Genomic DNA, 21,133 nt, shown 5'->3' on the forward strand with positions numbered 1-21,133 from the left:
AGAGTGGTTACATCAAGTGTATCATTTTTTGTTATTGTCATAGCTCACCAAGCGGTTCCTTTTCCCCCCCTGAAAACTAATTATTATATTTGTGTTCCAGAAATGAGCCGTCAGACCGCTGCAGCCATCCCAACTGGTACTTCAAAGTGCCCACCTTCCCAGCGGGTGCCAGCTCTGACTGGAACAACGGCTTCAAACAATGACTTGGCGAGCCTCTTTGAATGCCCCGTGTGCTTTGACTATGTCTTACCACCTATTCTTCAATGTCAGAGCGGACACCTTGTGTGCAGCAACTGTCGCCCGAAGCTCACATGTTGCCCGACCTGCAGGGGGCCGCTGGGATCCATCCGGAACCTGGCAATGGAAAAAGTTGCCAACTCTGTCCTCTTCCCCTGCAAATACGCTTCTTCCGGCTGCGAGGTAACTTTGCCGCACACCGAGAAAGCGGACCACGAGGAGTTGTGCGAGTTCCGGCCGTACTCTTGCCCCTGCCCGGGGGCTTCTTGTAAATGGCAAGGGTCCTTGGATGCTGTGATGCCGCACCTCATGCACCAGCACAAATCCATAACTACATTGCAAGGAGAGGATATAGTTTTTCTTGCTACGGACATTAACCTCCCCGGGGCCGTGGATTGGGTCATGATGCAGTCTTGTTTCGGATTTCATTTTATGCTGGTCTTGGAGAAACAGGAAAAATACGACGGGCACCAACAATTCTTTGCGATTGTACAGCTAATAGGGACACGAAAACAAGCGGAGAACTTCGCCTACCGGCTGGAGCTAAATGGTCACCGGCGACGATTGACTTGGGAAGCGACTCCTCGCTCTATTCACGAGGGCATCGCAACCGCCATTATGAACAGCGACTGCCTAGTCTTTGACACGAGCATTGCGCAACTCTTTGCGGAAAATGGCAATTTAGGGATAAATGTGACCATCTCCATGTGTTAGAGTGGGAACGGCAGACCTCCCAGGCCAGTGTTTAAAGGCTTTTTTTCCGCTTTATATTTCACATATTAGTTACTACGGACCTTTCGCAGCTGGCGCCATGGACTCTGGGCGTGGATGCGTGGCCAGAGAACAGTAACTAGAAGTACAGGAAACCGCTGCATGTAAAAACAAAAACACTAATATTTAAAAAAATCAACCACTGATAAAAAATACAAACCTATAGACCCTGTACCTGGGCATTTTTTTTTATATATATATTATTCAAAAAAGTTTGAAGAGAAAAAAAAAAAAAGTAAAATAACCCTGAATTAATTTGTGTTGGTAGTTTGTACAGTGAAATGCTGTCTGTTTCCTTTCCTTACCTTTTGACGGACAAGCCATTCTGCGTGGCCCCCCCTGGCTGCTGCGCCCCTCATTTGTAAGTCACTATATAGAATTGCTGCTGTTTGTGTACATTTTCTGTGTATTGCTAACTTTTATTAACTTTTTGTTTTTCATCATTCAATAAATCTGACTCTATATATATATATATATATATATATATATATAATAAGCGCGCACACACTTTTTTTTTTTTTTAGCCCCGCCCCCTTCCGCTTCCCCCCCAAAAATTACATTTTCAGTGAGTGGAAGATTTCCTAACAAGGCAATGTTTTTTAATTTGGTCGTTGCAGGATATCACCATGATTGAACCGGCCAAATGCTCAAGTCTCTGCCTTTCTTCCGAAAGATAATGACTAGGGCCCGATCTAAATTACAGCCTTAACGATTAGCTGCAATTTTTTTTTTTTTTTTTGGTTGCTTTAGTGGGCATGTCTCGTACATCATAGGCTGTCACTTTGTGTGTTGAAACAATAACTTGGCCTGTTGATTTGATTAAGAATCGGTGACGTCACGGTTCCCTAACGAATGGATAGGCCGCACACTCGTTTGGCTCGGTTCAGGCCGCAAGATGGCTACCCATTCAGCGTGTAGGCGATGGGCACTCTAGGTAACTGAATCCACAAAATAATGGAAGATGACTGTATTAAAAGATAACTTTGTGTCCTGCAGATGAGGAAATGTCTGTTTCTGATGGGTAGCGTGGTCTCTGAGAATGGCTTTAAAGAGCAGTTTTGAAAGCTTTCTTGTAGATGGGTTTGTTTTGTAGTGCAAAGCTCCTCCATTGTCTGACAACTATAACTGAAACCAGATATTGTTAACGAGCATTCTCAAACTGAGATGTTTCCCATCTTTTTATAATTGTCATTAAAATAATACTTGGCAAAGACTTCTCGGCTGTAATTTCTGCTGCTGCTTGTGGTTCTCACACATTTCTAGCGCGAGTAACGTGGATTCTTGTGACTGGTTAGAGGCGAAGGATCCACGTTACCCATCTGAGCAGCTCTGTAAATGCTGGTAAATCATCTTACCATAACCAGATGTCTTAACATTTAAACTTGTAACTAAGTGCAGGATGTTTTAATGTTCTGCTATTCTGTTGCCCTACAATGGCTTTAAGCTGGGTACACACTTGTAGAGATATTGTTTGAGCGACGAACGATATAATGGTGGTGCATCGTTGTATGTGTGTATGAACTGCGTCGTTCAGATGGGTTGGGTATGGGATGCCGGCACTTGGGATCTTGGCGGTCAGAATCCCGACTGTTACGATACCAAAACCTGTCTGTAAGTATCCTAACCCAAATACTTATTGTTGAGGCTTACCATATCAGCGGCTTGGTCGGCGTAGTGTGTGCCCAGCTTTAGAGGCTGTTAAGCCGCGTATCCACTAGCAGATACCGGCATGACCGTACGATTGCGACATTTTGAATCGTACCGTTGTTCCCCTTCCTCCTGCAGTGCCTACACTGAACGATTGATCATTTATAATCTCTAAACATGGGCAATCTGTCGTCATCGGCACATTGACCGGCATGTTCAGTAGATGATTGATGTCGGAAATGACCAGCGGGCGCGTGCATCGCTAGTCGTTTCCGACATAATAGTGCCCGATTTGTGCAAGATTACTGAGCGATTACGATGTCGGAATCATGCAATCGCTCAGTAACACTGCGTCGTGGATACGCGGCTTTAGGTGTGAGAATACGCTGCATGGTAATACACAGCAGCAGTTTATTATACAAATGATCAATATAGTTTCTGTACGTTGGGCATCTTTCCCAAGGAGCACTTCAGCTGGTCAGACCTGTGCGGGGCAAATGCATTCATAGCCATTCAAGCACAATGTTTTGTTAATGGCATGCAGTGGGTTCTGCCGTTACGCTCCACGCCATTTCTGGGCTGCGGCAAATCAGGACTTACTGTTGTGTATTATCCAATCTATAAGTGCCTCTATTAGAAGAGTGGGTATATAGACAAACAACACCGCAGTCAGTCATAAATGGACCTTGGGCCGTCCACTCATCTAAACAAATATCTGATGTGAGAGTAATTAAATCTGCCGAACGTTTCTCAGTGTCCGAAACGGTTCTGATGATCTGCAGCACGTGGAGGCGGGCTTGGTGAGAGCTGTAGCCTCTCTGATGAATAGGGTGAGAGCTGTAGCCTCTCCGATGAATAGGGTGAGAGCACTCGCCCTCTAGCAATGCTAACTCCAGTACAGATGGAGAATGGGAAGTTCTTTCCCAATTTATTTGTTTTTTTAATACACAATATATTTAAAATGTTTGTGCCTCACTGATAACTTGTAGTATGGCCCAAAGACCTGTGAACGCTGCTGCAGAATGGCGATCTCCATGTGTATGGCGCTATCTGATATGTAATGCCCACATGCTTCCCTGGGTACCTCATTTGTCAGATGTGATGATGCATCCTACCCTTGGCTAGAGCACCACCTGCCGCTGATTGTACAGGCTTAGTGTGTAATGTAAATGGGTAGCGCTCTATCATGTGATGTGTAATTAGCGTGTGGTCCCGGTGTTAATGGGAGACGCAAGTGTTCTTGTTAAAGGTGTAAATTCTATAGTCCTAGATGTGACCGCATGTTGTGATGTGTTAAAGGTGTGTTACACACCATGGAAATGTCACCTATTTTCTATAATGTGTGTGTGGTTCAAGATTTTGTTTCGCAAATCATAATGCGGTTTTGTGATTATTGAAGATAAGGCTCTAAACTAAACCTCATAGAATGACCGAGCAGTTGGAGCGACATTGGTTGTCTCGATATGCTGTTGGAGGCCTCCCTAAACCCCTTTCACATCGCAAACCCAGCTCTGACCTGGGATTTTGAACACTGGTCCAACCCAGCTGTGACCTGGGTCAGACCTCTTTCACACTGCACTTTCAATCTGGGTTATTCCCAGATTGCTCCCGCTCACTGTATCCGGGTCAGCCATGTAAAACCCTATGAATGGCATTAAAAATTGACTTTTTCAGACTCACAAAAAGATAAGATGACAAAAGGGAACAAAATGGGGGGGTGGGGAGGGGAGAGAGTGTGCTCCCAGCATTGCAGGAATCATGGCTGATGGATAACACTGCACAACAATGAAAATGTTTCCGATGTGAAAATAGTTACTTCTAATTGATGTCAGCATGCAAAGGATGAATATGACATGTAAAACTCTGTTAGCTCTGAGTTCCGAGATATAGCCCATGTATGACGATGTAGGGGTATTCCTAGTGACGTGGGCAGAATGGAGAGAATCTTACCAGCAATCTGCGTTCTGTGCAGAGGGGGCGGGGCCTACCAATTAAATGAATCAGTTATTTGTCTCCTCCCCTATTCAAATATATGCGATTCACTGGATTACCCCCACAAGATAACTGTGGTGCACTGAGTGACAGCATAGGGAGCGATTCCACCAAGACATCTCAGCAATGGGACAAAGATATCAGGGGAGGTGACAGTGACAAGAGATGCCCAGAGGAGGAGGACAAGCGACAAGCAAAGAGAAAGCTCCCCCATGTATAGGCCACTATATTACATAGTACTTTCCTATGCTGTATGTGTGTTTCCTATGCTGTATGTGTGTTTCCTATGCTGTATGTGTGTTTCGTTTTGTGATTGATAGAAAATAAATAACAGTTGTTTTAAGTCAATCAAGAAAATATCAGATTATTTTAAAATAGATTTTCACTATGACTATATTACTAATGTACATACAGTATAGTGTACAAAAAATATAGAGCTAGTAAAAACATTCTGAAATAATTTTAGTTTTTCTTGACATCAAATTAGTAATGTATGACTATTTACAAAGGAAACAAATGAAAAGTATTAATTTGTTGTACAGTGTTATCACTGAGTTCATGAGTGTTTGTGCTGTTACTGCTGTGTGATCAGCCAGTGAGAGTATGATGCAGCTTCTGACAGCGCAGTGTACAGGTCACTTCTCCATCACTCCAATGACAGTAGTGGTATTACCCCTGTCAGACTGCTGTTGTCTGCAGGGTGCTGCCTGTGTGTCTGGCTGCTGACATCATCAAGTGAGGCCCAGGAACAACCAATCGGCTGTGTTTGCTGTGTCCCGGGTTGGATAACCCGGGTAGGGCTTGTTCACACTGCACTACGAGCTCGACCTGGGAGTGTTTTTTTTTTTTGGGTGGCGCGTTCACACTGCACCTCGAGCCGGCAATATCCCGGGTTATTTTTGCGATGTGAAAGGGGTATTAGTGATTGCTGGGGCTAATGGTGGAGTTGGCTGCAAACCCTGGGTCAGTGCTTTCTCAGGTACTTGAAAGTCAAGTAGTGGGTCTCCCTTACACACCTGAGCTCAAGCAGGCGCTCCTTTTGTGCTTCTCTTACTGAATAATGGTGATAGCCTTTCACCATAAGGCAGAGGTTCCCAAATGTGGTCCTCAAGGAACCCTAACAGTCCAGATTTTAAGGATATCCATGCTTGACCACAGGTGCCTTAATACCTCAATCCCATTTGATTTAACCACCTGTGCTCAACCATAGATATCTCTAAAACCTGAAGTGTTGGGGAGCCTTGAGGACCGCATTTGGGAACCTCTGCCATAAGCTAATGAATAAACTAAACTATCAAAATGGCAAATATACTGCATTTTGCACTCAATCATGTTTTAGACTTATTTACTTTGATAAGTTATAAGAGAAGCAAGGCGTGGCCCCCAAAGACCAGTTTATGCAGCTAAACAGACACCCCATTTAATATTACCCTGTTCCTGACTGTTCTCCATGTGTATGCTGTGTTCCTGTATTAGCCAGCAACCTGGGTGATGGACAGGGGAATGCAGACTGACACAGTCTTACCTACAATGCTGAAGGTCATACACGCTGTACAATGCCTGAATTGATCAATCAAAGATGTAACTTATCCTGACAATGTGAGATCTAGTTTTCCAGCCTCCACACCACCCTGCCCCCCCACCAGTCTCATTTCCAAGGTCAGTGGGGTCTTCAGCACCCAGCTCTACTGGGAATATGATGCCGGTTTACGAAAGTTGACAGCTGACCACATGGTCTCCTCCAGAATGTGTGCAGGGGGAAATCCAATTGCCGTGATGCCTGGCTGTGCACATAGCAACTCAGCTGTGATCGGGGAAAACCTGCGTTGTGTTTTTTTTCAGATCAGCACATCGCGTCCATATCTGTTATTGACTCCCCCTGAGTGTCTAATGGTGCAGACACACGGTCAGATTTTGTAGGACGATATAAACTATAAACGTTTATCTTTATCTCGTCTATTTTTTGGCCCCTTTCAACCCCCAAATGATGTGCGGGCATGGATGGTTGATAACGACCATCGCCCCTGCATGCTGTCCAACCAGGTTTATATCGACCAGGTTACTATAGGGACCTGCGATCGTTGCTGTGCTGGATGTTGGATAACGATCGTCCAGCACATGCAGGATGATCAGATAACGATATCTTTTTCGTTGTCTGATCTGAACGTGTCTATGCACCATAAATTGCTCGGCCACGCTTAAACTGGTGCAAGGCATGCTGGGATATCAACAACGGTGGCTTATTGCTCTCCCCTGGCGGCAGTAATTCCATCATGGTGAAGATATTTCCCACTTAATAAAATCCCAACAATTTTTTCTTAATTACTTACTAACCATCACTTTCAGAAAAGAAAACGGGATATTTCTTTTAATTCTGTTACATGTTGATTTCAAATTTAATGTACAATTAGTATAAGACAGTCACATTAATTTGGATCAATGATACACACATTTAGACTTATCCACAAAATTACCTGCTCTTTTAAGTTTATTTTTTTCCCCCATTGGCATCGCTCAATTACATTAATTGCTCGTTCTATAGCAATGTCAGTGTCTACGGGCGCGATTACCTGGAAGATTTACATTTGGGAGCGCTGTGGTTCTATAAACCTAGCGCATATGATGATGTTTAATGTATAGCTGGAAGAGTAGAGAAACCCAAAATAAAGACCGTCCCCATATGTTACTGCTGACATAAGTATATAACTTTTCTTTTACAGAACCCCAACCCACCGTATCGTACAACGGAGACCACTCTTGTTTCTCTTATATTAACGTTCTATAAGGTGCAGGAACACAAAGACTTGATTCCATGTCATTGCTGGTGCTCCTAAGTAAGTCACAGTTTACTATTCAGGAGCTCCTGCTCGCCCTTTAGCAGAAATCCCCCATCAAAGGCTGCATTCAGGACGTCGTCCAGTGATCCGGCAAAAATAAAGTCCAGGTCTTGTCTTACGTTAGGCGGGATCTCTTCTAGGTCTTTCTCGTTCCTCTGTGGGATGATCACTCGCTTGAGCCCTGCTCTGTGGGCCGCCAGCACTTTGTCTTTAATGCCGCCAACCTAAGAGAGGACGTTTAAAGAAAATTAGCCATAATGGCCTCCTGTGTGCCGGCATCTTACCTGTGAGCTGCCGGCATGAATTACCGGTGCATCAGCCGCCTGACGCAGCAGATGCAATTTTTAGTGTTGGTCAGTGGTTCCAAAACTTGGATCGACCTTCACAGTCCATGTTTTAAGGATATCCATGCTTAAGCACAGGTGACTTATTTAGTACCTCAATCATCTGTGCACAAGCATGGATAGCCTTAAAATCTGGACTGTCAGGGTGCCTTCAGGACTGAGTTTGGCAAACCCTGGAACAGGCAAAGCTGCAACTACACGTGTACGATGCCACCAGTAATATGTTTGCAGCAGTCATGCTTCACACAGCTTTATAACCAATTGTTGGCAAAATGTGCACAAAAGTACAATGCATCTCTAAGCAACATAAAAATCACTGATCAGCGTTGCATTTGTAATTCATCACAAGCCCTGACCTTCATCATCTGCACGTAACGATAATAGCCGTTTCCAAGGCGTATATGTGTAAATAGGGAGGTTAATCCCTGGATCGATGGGATCCTGGGATTTGGATCTTCCAACTCTGGGATTTCAGAATGAGTGAGCGCAGATTTGTTTTTGCACTGTTTAGGTGGGTCTTTTTTAATGTCTGGCAGCACTTGCTCAGATAATGCCCCAGCCTCCTGTTCTGTGCAGCATGAGGTGACACTGCACAGCTCCACCCACCCCTATGTGCTCGCACAAACCCCTTACTCTATTCTGCTTCCTGTAGAACACGCCTCCCATCCAGGTGCCGGCTGGGGGTACTATGCCAATCACATAAATGCATTAGGCTCCATGTGCTCTTTTCTATAAAGGATCCCAGTCTAAAAACGATAGTATTTGTTTTGGTGTCACTTTCCATGTACGCACACACACATGTCCAGTCCTGCACCTGCTGTATAACGTGTGTGCTGATTATAGCTGCGCTCTCCTGGGACAGGCTATTGTTATCCCTGGGGAAGTACAGAGGGGTTTAAAAGACACAGAAAATAGCCCCCATTCAATACCTGTCTGCACTGCACACTGCAGTATTCCTAATATAGTCTGTATTGTGATCCGGCAGTGTTATTTATCACCATTACACAGTACAGCTGTGCATCAGACTAATCAGCCATAAAGATGCACCTCTCCCTCTCTGCCACTAACCCGTATAATTTCCATGCTCCGGTTATGTGACATGTGACCAGCATGTACTGGAAGCTGGCAGTGTGGTGATGTCACAGGTGGTTTCCCAGGGGCGCAGTGAGCATGCTCCTGCCAGGACGTGGGATGGTCACTCATTAATATTCATGTTGATATGCAAATAGGGAAAATATGCTGAATGTTTCATGTGCTGTTGTGTGTAGGTTACAGTAACTTACTCCAACCTGTGTATATGTAAAGTGCATGTGCATGAATGCTGTGCTCTGCATAGGGATCAGAGATCCCTACCACAATATCACCTACTCATCGCTTTCACGCGCAGATAAACACATTAATATCCTGGATCTCATTATTTTTGTTACTAATTACAAATGTAGGGATGGACATAAACACTTGATTGCTGTTTTTCTAAAGGAACGTACAAGTCAGTGTAATTCGTGCAGAACTTCACCTAGTCTAGTCTAGGACAAGCCAGAGATATAGATATATATATATGTATATATCTATCTATATCCATCACTTTCCTCATGATGCCAGCTGTGCAACTTACAGGCAGGACAAGGCCCCTCAGAGTGATCTCTCCAGTCATGGCTACATCTGAACACACCAGCCTGCCACTGAAGAGCGAGGCGAGACAGGTTACTATGGCAACGCCTGCAGACGGTCCATCCTTTGTGACGGCCCCAGCCGGGAAGTGCAGATGAATGTCGGTGTTGTCAAGGAGATCAAAGCTGCCAGACGCTGGAACGCAGAGAGAGAGAAAGAGAATGGGTACTAAGGTGCTACAGCCTGCCGTCATATTACACAGTGCTGCAAAACATTCATAAACTGCTGGAAAATATTTCCGTATACCTGGTGACCACTAACAGATCTCTAAGCTTAAAGTAATATATCCGTACAGTCAGGTGCATAAATATTGGGACATTGACAGAATTTTCATATTTTGGCCTCTATTCACCACCACAATAGCTTTGAAATGATAAAAAAACAAGATGTGCTTTACCTGCAGACTTTCAGATTTAATTTGAGGGTAATTACATCCAAATCAGGTGAACGGTGTAGGAATTACAACGGTTTCTATATGTGCCTCCCACTTTTTAAGGAGCCAAAAGTAATGGGACTATCAACTCAAAAGCTATTTCATGGACAGGTGTGGGCTATTCCCTCGTTATTTCATTATCAATTAAGCAGGTAAAAGGTCTGGAGTTGATTCTAGGTGTGACATTTGCATTTGGAATCAGTTGCTGTCAACTCTCAATATGAGATCCAAAGAGCTGTCACTATCAGTGAAACAAGCCATCATTAGGCTGAAAAATGAAAACAAACCCATCAGAGAGATAGCAAAAACATTAGGTGTGGCCAAATCAACTGTTTGGAACGTTCTTAAAAAGAAAGAACGCACCGGAGAGCTCAGCAACACCAAAAGACCCGGGAAAACAACTGTGGTGGATGACAGAAGAATTATTTCCCTGGTGAAAAAAAAACCCTTCACACCAGTTGGCCAAATCAAGAACACTCTCCAGGAGGTAGGTGTATATGTGTCAAAGTCAACAATCAAGAGAAGACTTCACAAGAGTGAATATAGAGGGTTCACCACAAGATGTAAACCATTGGTGAGCCACAAAAACAGGAATACCAGATTCGAGTTTGCCAAACAACATCTAAAAAAGCCATTCCAGTTCTGGAACAACATCCTATGGACAGATGAGACAAAGATCAACTTGTACCAGAGTGATGGGAAGAGAAGAGTATGGAGAAGGAAAGGAACTGCTCATAATCCAAAACATACCACCTCATCAGTGAAGCATGGTGGTGGTAGTGTCATGGCGTGGGCATGTATGGCTGCCAATGAAACTGATTCCCTTGTATTTATTGATGATGTGACTGCTGATAAAAGCAGCAGAATGAATTATGAAGTGTTTCGGGCAATATTATTTGCTCATATTCAGTGAAATGCTTCAGAACTCATTGGACGGCGCTTCACAGTGCAGATGGACAATGACCCGAAGCATACTGCAAAAGCAACCAAAGAGTTTTTTAAGGCTAAAAAGTGGAATGTTATGCAATGGCCAAGTCAATCCCCTGACCTGAATCCGATTGAGCATGCATTTCACTTGATGAAGACAAAACTGAAGGGAAAATGCCCCAAGAACAAGCAGGAACTGAAGACATTTGCAGTAGAGGCCTGGCAGAGCATCACCAGGGATGAAACCCAGCGTCTGGTGATGTCTATGCGTTCCAGACTTCAGGCTGTAATTGCCTGCAAATGATTTGCAACAAAGTATTAAAAAGTGAAAGTTAGATTTAGGATTGTTTAGTTTGTCCCATTACTTTTGGCCCCTTAAAAAGTGGGAGGCACATATAGAAACCGTTGTAATTCCTACACCGTTCACCTGTCTGGATGTAATTACCCTCAAATTAAATCTGAAAGTCTGCAGATAAAGCACATCTTATTTGTTTCATTTCAAAGCCATTGTGGTGGTGAACAGAGGCCAAAATATGAAAATTCTGTCAATGTCCCAATATTTATGCACCTGACTGTATACCTGGTGAACGCTAACAGATCTCTAAGCTTAAAGTAAAGGTGTATTTCTCTCTCACACCTGGGCAATGTATCCTCGCTTTAGAACGCAGCCTGTGTGACCTTGCTCTTAAGGTGCGTACACACGGGACGATTTTTTTCAACAATTGGTCGTTAACGATATCGTTAGCATTCAGTCGTTCACATAATTGTCCAGTTTCAGGACCAAAACGATGAACGATAACTACCAATGCGTGCTCCCTTTTGTAGTTGGTAGTTAGCTGAAATCGTCAGAATGGGCGATGAACGATAAGTAAAGCCATCATCGTTGTCAAAATCGTTCATTTCATTACACAAATTTGTTCTATTTTTCAAGGGAAAATCGTTGGATACACAAATCGTTACGTGTATATGCACCTTATATCCTTATAAACCTCTAATATATATCCACTATAGTGAATGCGATTTGAGGAAGACAAGATTTAGATGAACATTATTGGGTTCTACCAAGGGTAACCTCTCGCCACGTACCATTAGTTAGCTGATATTTCTTAGCGTTACTGCGCAGCCAGCTGATCGCCAAATGCGCCGACTCCTTCATGACATCACCCAGTTGTCCAGTCAGTGTCAACTGGCCTTCTCCCTCCATGCGACTGGCTTCCACAAACATGATCTCCCCTCCCATCGGCGTCCAGGCCAGACCGATGGCTACGCCGGGCTGGTTCAGTCGCTCAAATACCTGGGACATAAACGGATAACACAACACGGTTCCAATGTACTAAGGTACGAGAACAAAATGTGAATCTGTTACAGATGCAGATTCGTCTCTCATTATTGGCTGTCGGGAGAATATGCAAATCTGTACGCCGGGGCTGCTGTCTCCCAGTGCCAGCTCCAGCAATGCTTAGTAATTTGCAATCAGGCACTAGATCCTGAGGGGCAGCACAACGCAGTAGCTAAACTGAACAGAAACCTATAAATATGGGGTCAACAGCGGCTAATTACCGAGCACAAGCTGCCGGCCACAAGGGCCTAATTCTGGTATCGCCGAAAGCACAGTTATTGTGGTGGTCAGCATTACTCCCACCCTTAGCTCAGGAGGTTATTCCTGACCAAGGCCCTACCTGTGTGGAGTTTGTACGTTCTCTGTTTGCATGTGTTTCTTCTCACACTCCAAAAACATACTAGGGCAGGTAAGTTAAGTGAATTCCGACATTAAACAAAAATTAACCCCATTGAGTATGTCCCCCCATATGGTAGGGAATTTAGATTGTAAGCTCTGCGGGGTAGGGACTGACTGACGTATTCTCCGTAAAGCGCTGCAGAATATGTGCGCGCTTTATAAATAATGCAATTATTCAAAAGAAGTCAGACTTATTTATAATTGCATTATTGTATCCTGTCACAGTACCAGGACACTTCTATTGGCGAATGAGCTTGGCTACAGGTCTAAAGCTGGCGGCAGCCGTCTTCATGTTCTGTAATGTAATATGGAACCCAAACACTGGGCCAACTGTGGGGCCGGTATTCCGATACTCTTGTTTTTAAACCCTACCTGACACTTATAGTAAGTGTCGCCATAACCTTGGGAGGTCTGTAAAGATACAGAGGTTATAATGGAGAACAGACTGGCTGGCCATGGCATACCACTGAGCTCCGATCTACAATGACACATACAGAATAATAACAACTAGGATGGCAGTGTGGGGAGGTTATGGTGGATGGCAGTGTGGGGAGGTTATGGTGGATGGCAGTGTGGGGAGGTTATGGTGGACGGCAGTGTGGGGAGGTTATGGTGGACGGTGTGGGGAGGTTATGGTGGACTGCAGTGTGGGGAGGTTATGGTGGACGGCAGCGTGGGGAGGTTATGGTGGACGGCAGTGAGGGAAGGTTATGGTGGATGGCAGTGAGGGAAGGTTATGGTGGATGGCAGTGTGGGGAATGGATGGCAGTGAGGGGAGGTTATGGTGGATGGCAGTATGGGGAATGGATGGCAGTGAGGGGAGGTTATGAAGGATGGCAGTGAGGGGAGGTTATGATGGACGGCAGTGTGGGGAATGGAAGGCAGTGAGGGGAGGTTATGAAGGACGGCAGTGTGGGGAATGGATGGCAGTGAGGGGAGGTTATGGTGGATGGCAGTGTGGGGAATGGATGGCAGTGAGGGGAGGTTATGAAGGATGGCAGTGTGGGGAGGTTATGATGGATGGCAGTGAGGGGAGGTTATGGTGGATGGCAGTGAGGGGAGGTTATGGTGGATGGCAATGAGGGGAGGTTATGATGGATGGCAGTGAGGGGAGGTTATGATGGATGGCAGTGAGGGGAGGTTATGGTGGATGGCAATGAGGGGAGGTTATGAAGGACGGCAGTGTGGGGAAGTTATGAAGGATGGCAGTGTGGGGAATGGATGGCAGTGAGGGGAGGTTATGGTGGATGGCAGTGTGGGGAGGTTATGGTGGACGGCAGTGTGGGGAGGTTATGAAGGATGGCAGTGTGGGGAATGGATGGCAGTGAGGGGAGGTTATGAAGGACGGCAGTGTGGGGAGGTTATGAAGGACGGCAGTGTGGGGAATGGATGGCAGTGAGGGGAGGTTACGGTGGGCGGCAGTGTGGGGAGGTTACGGTGGGCGGCAGTGTGGGGAATGGATGGCAGTGAGGGAAGGTTATGGTGGATGGCAGTGTGGGGAGGTTATGATGATTTAGAGAAATTATCTGTGGATATAAAATAAAAGCCAATCAGAAGTTGGAGATGACCTTCATATGAAGGGGCGATTTCCCGTCACTGCTGGTTATGGGTTTGGTCACGGAATGAATCACGCAACAGGAGCGGAGGGATTTCACCTTCAACCCAGTAAAAAACAATTAATCAGATGCAAAATTCTTGCTTTTGGCAACACACAGATCATACTGTATGCCAGGGTCTCTATAATGGGCTGAGACCAGCACGGGAAACACCAGAATTCTGCTGGGTACAGATGTGGCACAATCCTCCCAGTCTTATCACCCTTCTGCTGTATTCATACCCCATTATCCTCGTTCTCTTACAGCAGCAGAAGCATCAGGAGGGGCCGTGCCTGAATACAAAGGATGGCTTTTCCGATGTAGTTTTAATCCACTTAAGAGCTCCAATTGCCTCATTGTGCCAGCGGAGATCCCTTGTTGCAGGATTTCTTTCAGGTGCACGTGCCCCGTCACAAAACCTCAAATCCCCAGAAGGCAGCGCACTGTCCCCAGCACAAGCCTCCTGCGAGCTGAGTCCCCTTCTCCACAGGACTCTGATCATACTGTGTCTGGCTGTATTGTGTTATCCAGGATGTCTGAGATACACAAAGCTGCCCTCACAATAATCGCCAAATTAGGAGCACAGTAGGCCGCAAATATAAGGAGGGCTCGGTGCCGTCATGCAGCAATGTTTGGCGGATTACGTCTAGTCACATAGGTGGATGGATAGCTTGGTGTGCCGAGATTAAGGCAACAACGGAGGGGATAGTCCTGGTTTTCTGTGGGTACCTGCTGAATGTGGGGTCTGCGGACAGAGCCTCAGAATGCACCTATGTACAAAAGTAGATATGGAGTTGTGGGATGAGATCTTTAATTGTGCATTAAGGGATGGAGATAATGCAATTAGGTGACTTTCCAGCTTTAGTGGGTGACCGCAGTGAGGATACCAGGGTAATGTTTAGTTGTTAAGCTGCGTACACACGGTACGACAAAACTGGACGATTTGAGTTCAGTTTTTGGCCCCTTCCAACCCACCAACGACCTGCGATGCGCGGGCACGTATGGATGATAACGATATCGTCCATCGGCCGTGCATGCAGGCCAACCTGCTCGATATCGAGCAGGTTACTATAAGGACCCGCGATTGTTGATCGCAGGCCAACCTGCACGATATCGAGCAGGTTACTATAAGGACCCGCGATTGTTGATCGCAGGCCAACCTGCACAATATCGAGCAGGTTACTATAAGGACCTGCGATCGCTATAGTCATTGGTAAATTGGTGGTGTGCTGGATGATCGATATAGATCATCCAGCGCACCACGGAGGGAGCAGAACGATCAGACATCGATATCGTTGCCTGATCGCTCCGTGTGTAGGCACCAGACTTGCCTGCAGGTCAGCCTTATTAGTTGCCCCTGGCCTTCACAGCACCTTAACAATGGTTTAATGATTCAACTAGGCAAATAATGGCAGAAATGTGATCATACCAGGCAGTTCACCAAATCACGCTCTCTTCACCCCCACACCCCTTACAATCTTATAAACCCCTCTCATATTCTCACTTTCCAGAGCCTGCCCGTTGGCCTGCCCGGGGACCTCCCCCAGTCTTCCGTTCCCTTGCGGTCACCCTGCGGTGTGAGGCTTTAGCTTGTCTGGTAAATGTGACGCGGAGGGCTGTCTGCTACCTGCATATAGTCGCAATGGCCAGGCAGCATACGGGAACTAAAGACATTGTGGCCAATATGGCCGCTGCCGCACCAGGAGACTCACTGCCCGGAGCTGTGGCAGCAAAAGGGGTAAGCCCTGACGTGCCAGAGGTGCACTAAATGTAATCAGAATATATTAAAACCTCCATTTAATATCTGTGCGTATTGCTGTACTGCAGCGGGAGAGTACTTAAGGGCTGAGGCCTGTGGCGATCGGCGCCGGGCACAGAGCGGTCTCTCGTTAGAGAAATATTTTATGCGATACCAATGTGCATCATCAAATATGTATTGTAGAGCACTGCAAGGAGACTGCTGCCCCAGGATCTGGCTCTTTCCCCTATGGAGCCGATTTTCTTCTTCGCCAAGATGACGGCTTTATATTCTGTGACCGTCACAGAAGCACAAATGCGGTTTGAGATGATCCCGGTGATCTGAGCGCAGCCTCTGCTCGTTACCTAAGCAGTCCTGATCCATAGTAATTGGTTAGTGGCTAGTAGTGATCACCATCCAAGAGGTGCAGCAGCAGCATTACCACCCATACACACTAAGAAGTACTAACCTTGTTCTTATGGATTATTATTCTCTGGTCACGTTTCCTGCAGTCCCCTGTGTGACACGTCTCACTGTATCTAGGTCACCCGTCACCGTCCTCTACGTCACTTCATTTCATTTCCTCCTTCACCCGTCTACACCCTTTCCCCCTCATTGTTTTGCACCTAATACTTTTTGGCTAACAGCTATATATGGACATCCTGTAGTATTTACCATTATATACTTATATCGTGTGATGTGGACGCCGGTTTCCTCACCGTCAATGAACTGTGCCGTCTGCCAGGTGCCTGGCATCTCCCAAGGTGGGTTGTGGGCTCGGAAGGCAGGTTGGCACATTTGCATGAAATGAGAAGCACTGAATCTCCCCGTGTTTCATGGATAGTAAATGACCCTTACCGTCAGTCACTTGTCTCTTTAGGCCGAAGGCCTTAGATCTTCCCGATATAACCACGGTGTTACATATGGGATGTAGTTATGAGACCGACGGCCGCGATGCCACCGGTCTCAATACCCCGTAGTGAAATTCCGACAAGGGACTTAATTAAGATAGGCGCCAAAATACCGACGCCCATCTTAATCCGGACGCCGGAATGCCAAAGGACGCCAGCCCCAAAGAGGTTAAGTCTGGGGCACCCTTTGCGTTCGCCACGGGGAGGGGAAGGGGTGTGTGTGTTAGGTTTAGGGAGCGTAGCGGGGTTAAGGTTAGGTTTTTTGTTTGGTTTAGGGAGCGTAGCGGGGTTAAGGTTAGGTTTTTTGGGGGGGTGTTAGGTTTAGGGAGCGTAGCGGGGTTAAGGTTAGGTTTTTTTGAAGGGGGGGTGTTAGGTTTAGGAAGCGTAGCGGGGTTAAGGTGAGGCTTTTTTGGGGGGGGTGTTCGGTTTAGGGAGCGTAGCGGGGTTAAGGTTAGGCTTTTTTGGGGGGAGGTGTTAGGTTTAGGGAGCATAGCGGGGTTAAGGTTAGGTTTTTTTAGGGGGGTGTTAGGTTTAGTGAGCGTAGCGGGGTTAAGGTTGTTTTTTTTTTGGGGGGTGTTAGGTTTAGGGAGCGTAGCGGGGTTAAGGTTAGGTTTTTTGAAGGGGGTGTTAGGTTTAGGGAGCGTAGCGAGGTTAAGGTTAGGTTTTTTGAAGGGGGTGTTAGGTTTAGGGAGCGTAGTGGGGTTAAGGTTAGGTTTTTTGAAGGGGGTGTTAGGTATAGGGAGTGTAGCGGGTTAAGGTTAGGTTTTTTTGGGGGGTGTTAGGTTTAGGGAGCGTACTGGGTTAAGGTTAGGTTTAGGGAGCATAGCGGGGTTAAGGTTAGGTTTTTTTGAAGGGGGGTGTTAGGTTTAGGAAGCGTAGCGGGGTTAAGGTGAGGTTTTTTTGGGGGGTGTTAGGTTTAGGAAGCATATCGGGGTTAAGGTGAGGCTTTTTTGGGGGGGGTGTTCGGTTTAGGGAGCATAGCGAGGTTAAGGTGAGGCTTTTTGAAGGGGGTGTTAGGTTTAGGGAGCATAGCGGGGTTAAGGTTAGGTTTTTTTAGGGGGATGTTAGGTTTAGTGAGCGTAGCGGGGTTAAGGTTGGTTTTTTTTTGGGGGGTGTTAGGTTTAGGGAGCGTAGCGGGGTTAAGGTTAGGTTTTTTGAAGGGGGTGTTAGGTTTAGGGAGCGTAGCGAGGTTAAGGTTAGGTTTTTTGAAGGGGGTGTTAGGTTTAGGGAGCGTAGTGGGGTTAAGGTTAGGTTTTTTGAAGGGGGTGTTAGGTATAGGGAGTGTAGCGGGTTAAGGTTAGGTTTTTTTGGGGGGTGTTAGGTTTAGGGAGTGTACTGGGTTAAGGTTAGGTTTAGGGAGCATAGCGGGGTTAAGGTTAGGTTTTTTGGGGGTGTGTTAGGTTTAGGGAGCGTAGTGGGGTTAAGGTTTGTTTGTTTTTGGGGGGTGTTAGGTTTAGGGAGTGTTGTGGGGTTAAGGTTAGGTTTGGGGGGGGGGGGGTTAGGGTTAGTCACCCCTAGGAGGGAGGGTTAGGTTTAGGGTGTGGGTAGGGGGGGAGGGAGACTGGTAGGGATAGTGTACTTACCCGCCCTGACGGGATCGTCTCCCTTCGGGCTGCCAGCGTCGGGATATGACACCGGGACTTCATATCCATTTCGTTACATATATATGACATTTTCTAGCTCGTCTCATAATAATATTGTGCATGGAAGTGAATGTTAAAAATAGAAAGGAACGGCAGCATCATTACTACTCACAATGCTATCAGGGACATCATTATTACACAGTTATAATGTTACACTCTCTCCTCATTTGCACAGAATTGCGCTGGAATAAGGGAGGAGCTGCCGGCAGTGTGGGAGGAGCAAGATATTTAAAATGTAGCTTTAATAATAATAATAATAATGTACTTGGCTACAGAACCTCATTCAAATCCTGGGGTAGATGTATTGAGCAGTGGAGACCAGGGGAGAAGTTGCCCATAGCAACCAATCAGCTTTGAAGCAGCATTTATCAAGTACAGTCTAGAAAATAATAAATAGGAGCTGATTGGTTGCTATGGGCAACCTCTCCACACTTTTCACCTCTCTCTACATCTCCCCCCGTCACTTTCCCGCCGTTGCGGCGCCTTGTCCCTCACAGTAGCCGTTATAATCCTGATTCCTGGCCGTACCTAGACGGACTCCGTAGGTCTCCCTATGAAGCTCTCTGCGCCATGTATATGTAACACAACTAGTCAGTCCTCTATATTTATTTGCACTTGAAAATATATCCAACAAACTCACTATTCTTGAGGCGCTGTATACATGTATAATAGTAGAGATTGCAAGTAATGTAAACTATATTATGATTCTGATTTACTCCAATTTACAAATCGCCACAAAAAAAATAATAATCTGCAGTTAAACAAAATGGCTGCCTACTGTGTCATCGTTTAAATAAACGGTTTGAATGAACAGAACCAGACTGTCAGCTGTAAATCATAACGGCACAAACGGTGCTTAATAAATGGATCTGTAAAACAATACTAAGAATTGTACGTGCATGGGAAGGGATTGAGGCGACGTGGTCAGGCCTCAGCCTCGGCAGGGAAAGATCGTACCTCAATCTCATACTTCGGCGCTCCCAGGATATCCTTCAGTGCGTGGCGATCAATCAGTATTGGCATTTCCGGAGGAAGGGGCAGGTCGGCTTGGTCACCGTCTCTGGATCTGGGGTCATCGGAGAGGTTTTCCCTGCGTTCTGAGATAAGAAAATCACAGGGGATTTAAAAGAAGGGTCTGTGCAGTGATACTGGAATTAAATGGCAATAAAGGACCACAGTGGCCAGGAGGAGCCAATATCTGCAATGAACATTCCTGACCCCATACAAACCACTCTCCAATTCGGACTCCCAGTAGACAGAAACCTCTACTTGCCAGAGGATGAGCCCTAACACAGAGGTCACATTTTCGTGTTTAGTAACCTGGTGTAATTCTAGGTTTGTATATTTTTTCTTCCAAATTAAATGTATAAATCACTGCGTAGCTCCGTTCACTATCCCCCCAGCATGTCAGAGTCTCATAGTTCATATGCATAATGGAATTCACCCAAACGCATAGAGAATTAATGAACGACATAGGAGGGTAAAATCGGAGGGTCCCGGAAAATCTGAACCGAGGGTCCTCTCATCTCACTTAATGCATCAGTACTGTACTGTATGTATTTCCCAGTCCATCGCTGAAATACGTTTATTTTCTCATGGAAAGACCTTGTACATGGTAAAATGTCCCAGACCTATGATAATTAGCGGCAATGGGCGATGGCGTGGCTGCCTCACAGCGCTGGGGCTGTGCGTCTCATTCTGACCAGGACCCTATCTGTGCGCTGGTTGTATATTATCATCATCTTGTATATATTAGGCGGCAACTTATGATGCAACACTGAACATTGGGGGGGGGGTATTATGCAAACAAATTACATACATTAACATAAAACAGAAGGTAAAGATGGTCCTGGCCAAATGAGCTTACAGTCTAATATGTGCGGGGCACACTTGACGCATTAAGTACAGGGATGACGGTTGTTATTTTCTCCCTGTGTTTGCCTGAGTTTAAACTCATGCTAAAAGGTTAACCCTTGAGTAAAGGTGAGTTAATGAGTGAGGGTCTTCATGTGATAGAGAACTGACTCTAAGCTCCAGTGGGGGCAGTGACTGATGTGGATGATTAAATAATTAAAGCGCTGTGTAATAAACATATGATAATTAGAACATTCTGACAGCCCTAGGAGATCTTTGGCTCCCTGGAAAACACACGACAGCTGGGGGTACTGTGCCACCCCCCCCACCCATCTGCATTACATCAGGGTCTCCCTCTGACATGTGGGCCTCTGCTTTATGTAGAACACACAGTGTTCCCGTGTTTTGTACAGCAATGCTGCAAGGTCCCCTCTGAGGGTCTTCAGTCATTTCCAGCACTGGGAGCGATGTATAAATGAGGTTACGAATAAGTACTGAGAACTACAACGCCAGCTGCAGCCACTGCAATGATTGCGGAACCCAAGGGATAAACCACAATGCAGATTGTATTAGTCAGCTCTGTGTCTGCTGTATAATGAGAACACGAACAGATGTCACACAATGGCGAGCTGCAAGAATCATCTATACAATAGAACAATACTCATCCAGCAGCTCCATTCAGTTTCTCATCTTCCCCGTCATGATGGGGACTTAATCTAATAGCGATGTCATGGAAATTACATTAGTGGAGATTTTGTAGTAATTAATGGGGTGGGGTATAAGTATATCCTGCAC

General features: G+C 45.8%; 2 protein-coding genes across 6 annotated transcripts in view; one reads left to right on the forward strand and one right to left on the reverse strand.

Annotated features, from left to right (window-relative positions):
• The window catches only part of SIAH1 (siah E3 ubiquitin protein ligase 1), a 34,839-nt gene extending 32,524 nt beyond the window's left edge, over window positions 1-2,315 (forward strand). For 2 of the 5 annotated variants that reach the window (XM_088466207.1, XM_088466205.1), the window contains exon 3: window positions 101-2,313. In XM_088466207.1, the coding sequence (XP_088322333.1) occupies window positions 103-951 (849 nt within the window). In that variant the 5' untranslated portion in view covers window positions 101-102 and the 3' untranslated portion in view covers window positions 952-2,313. Of the gene's footprint in view, window positions 1-100 lie in introns of all 5 variants that reach the window. The other 3 variants (XM_088466204.1, XM_088466206.1, XM_088466203.1) reach the window with 2 other exon arrangements.
• A 4,682-nt stretch (window positions 2,316-6,997) lies between these two features.
• LOC148431221 (lon protease homolog 2, peroxisomal-like) lies at window positions 6,998-19,581 on the reverse strand (the record flags this gene model as incomplete). Its single annotated transcript, XM_088466195.1, has 4 exons — window positions 6,998-7,708; window positions 9,444-9,634; window positions 11,946-12,153; window positions 19,442-19,581. Coding segments are annotated over 4 exons (761 nt in total), but the record flags the coding sequence as incomplete, so codon positions are not given.
• Window positions 19,582-21,133: the final 1,552 nt, after the last annotated feature.

This window comes from Taudactylus pleione, unplaced genomic scaffold (genome assembly GCF_031769625.1).
Source record: "Taudactylus pleione unplaced genomic scaffold, aTauple2 ptg002645l, whole genome shotgun sequence".
Taxonomy (NCBI): Eukaryota; Metazoa; Chordata; class Amphibia; order Anura; family Myobatrachidae; genus Taudactylus; species Taudactylus pleione.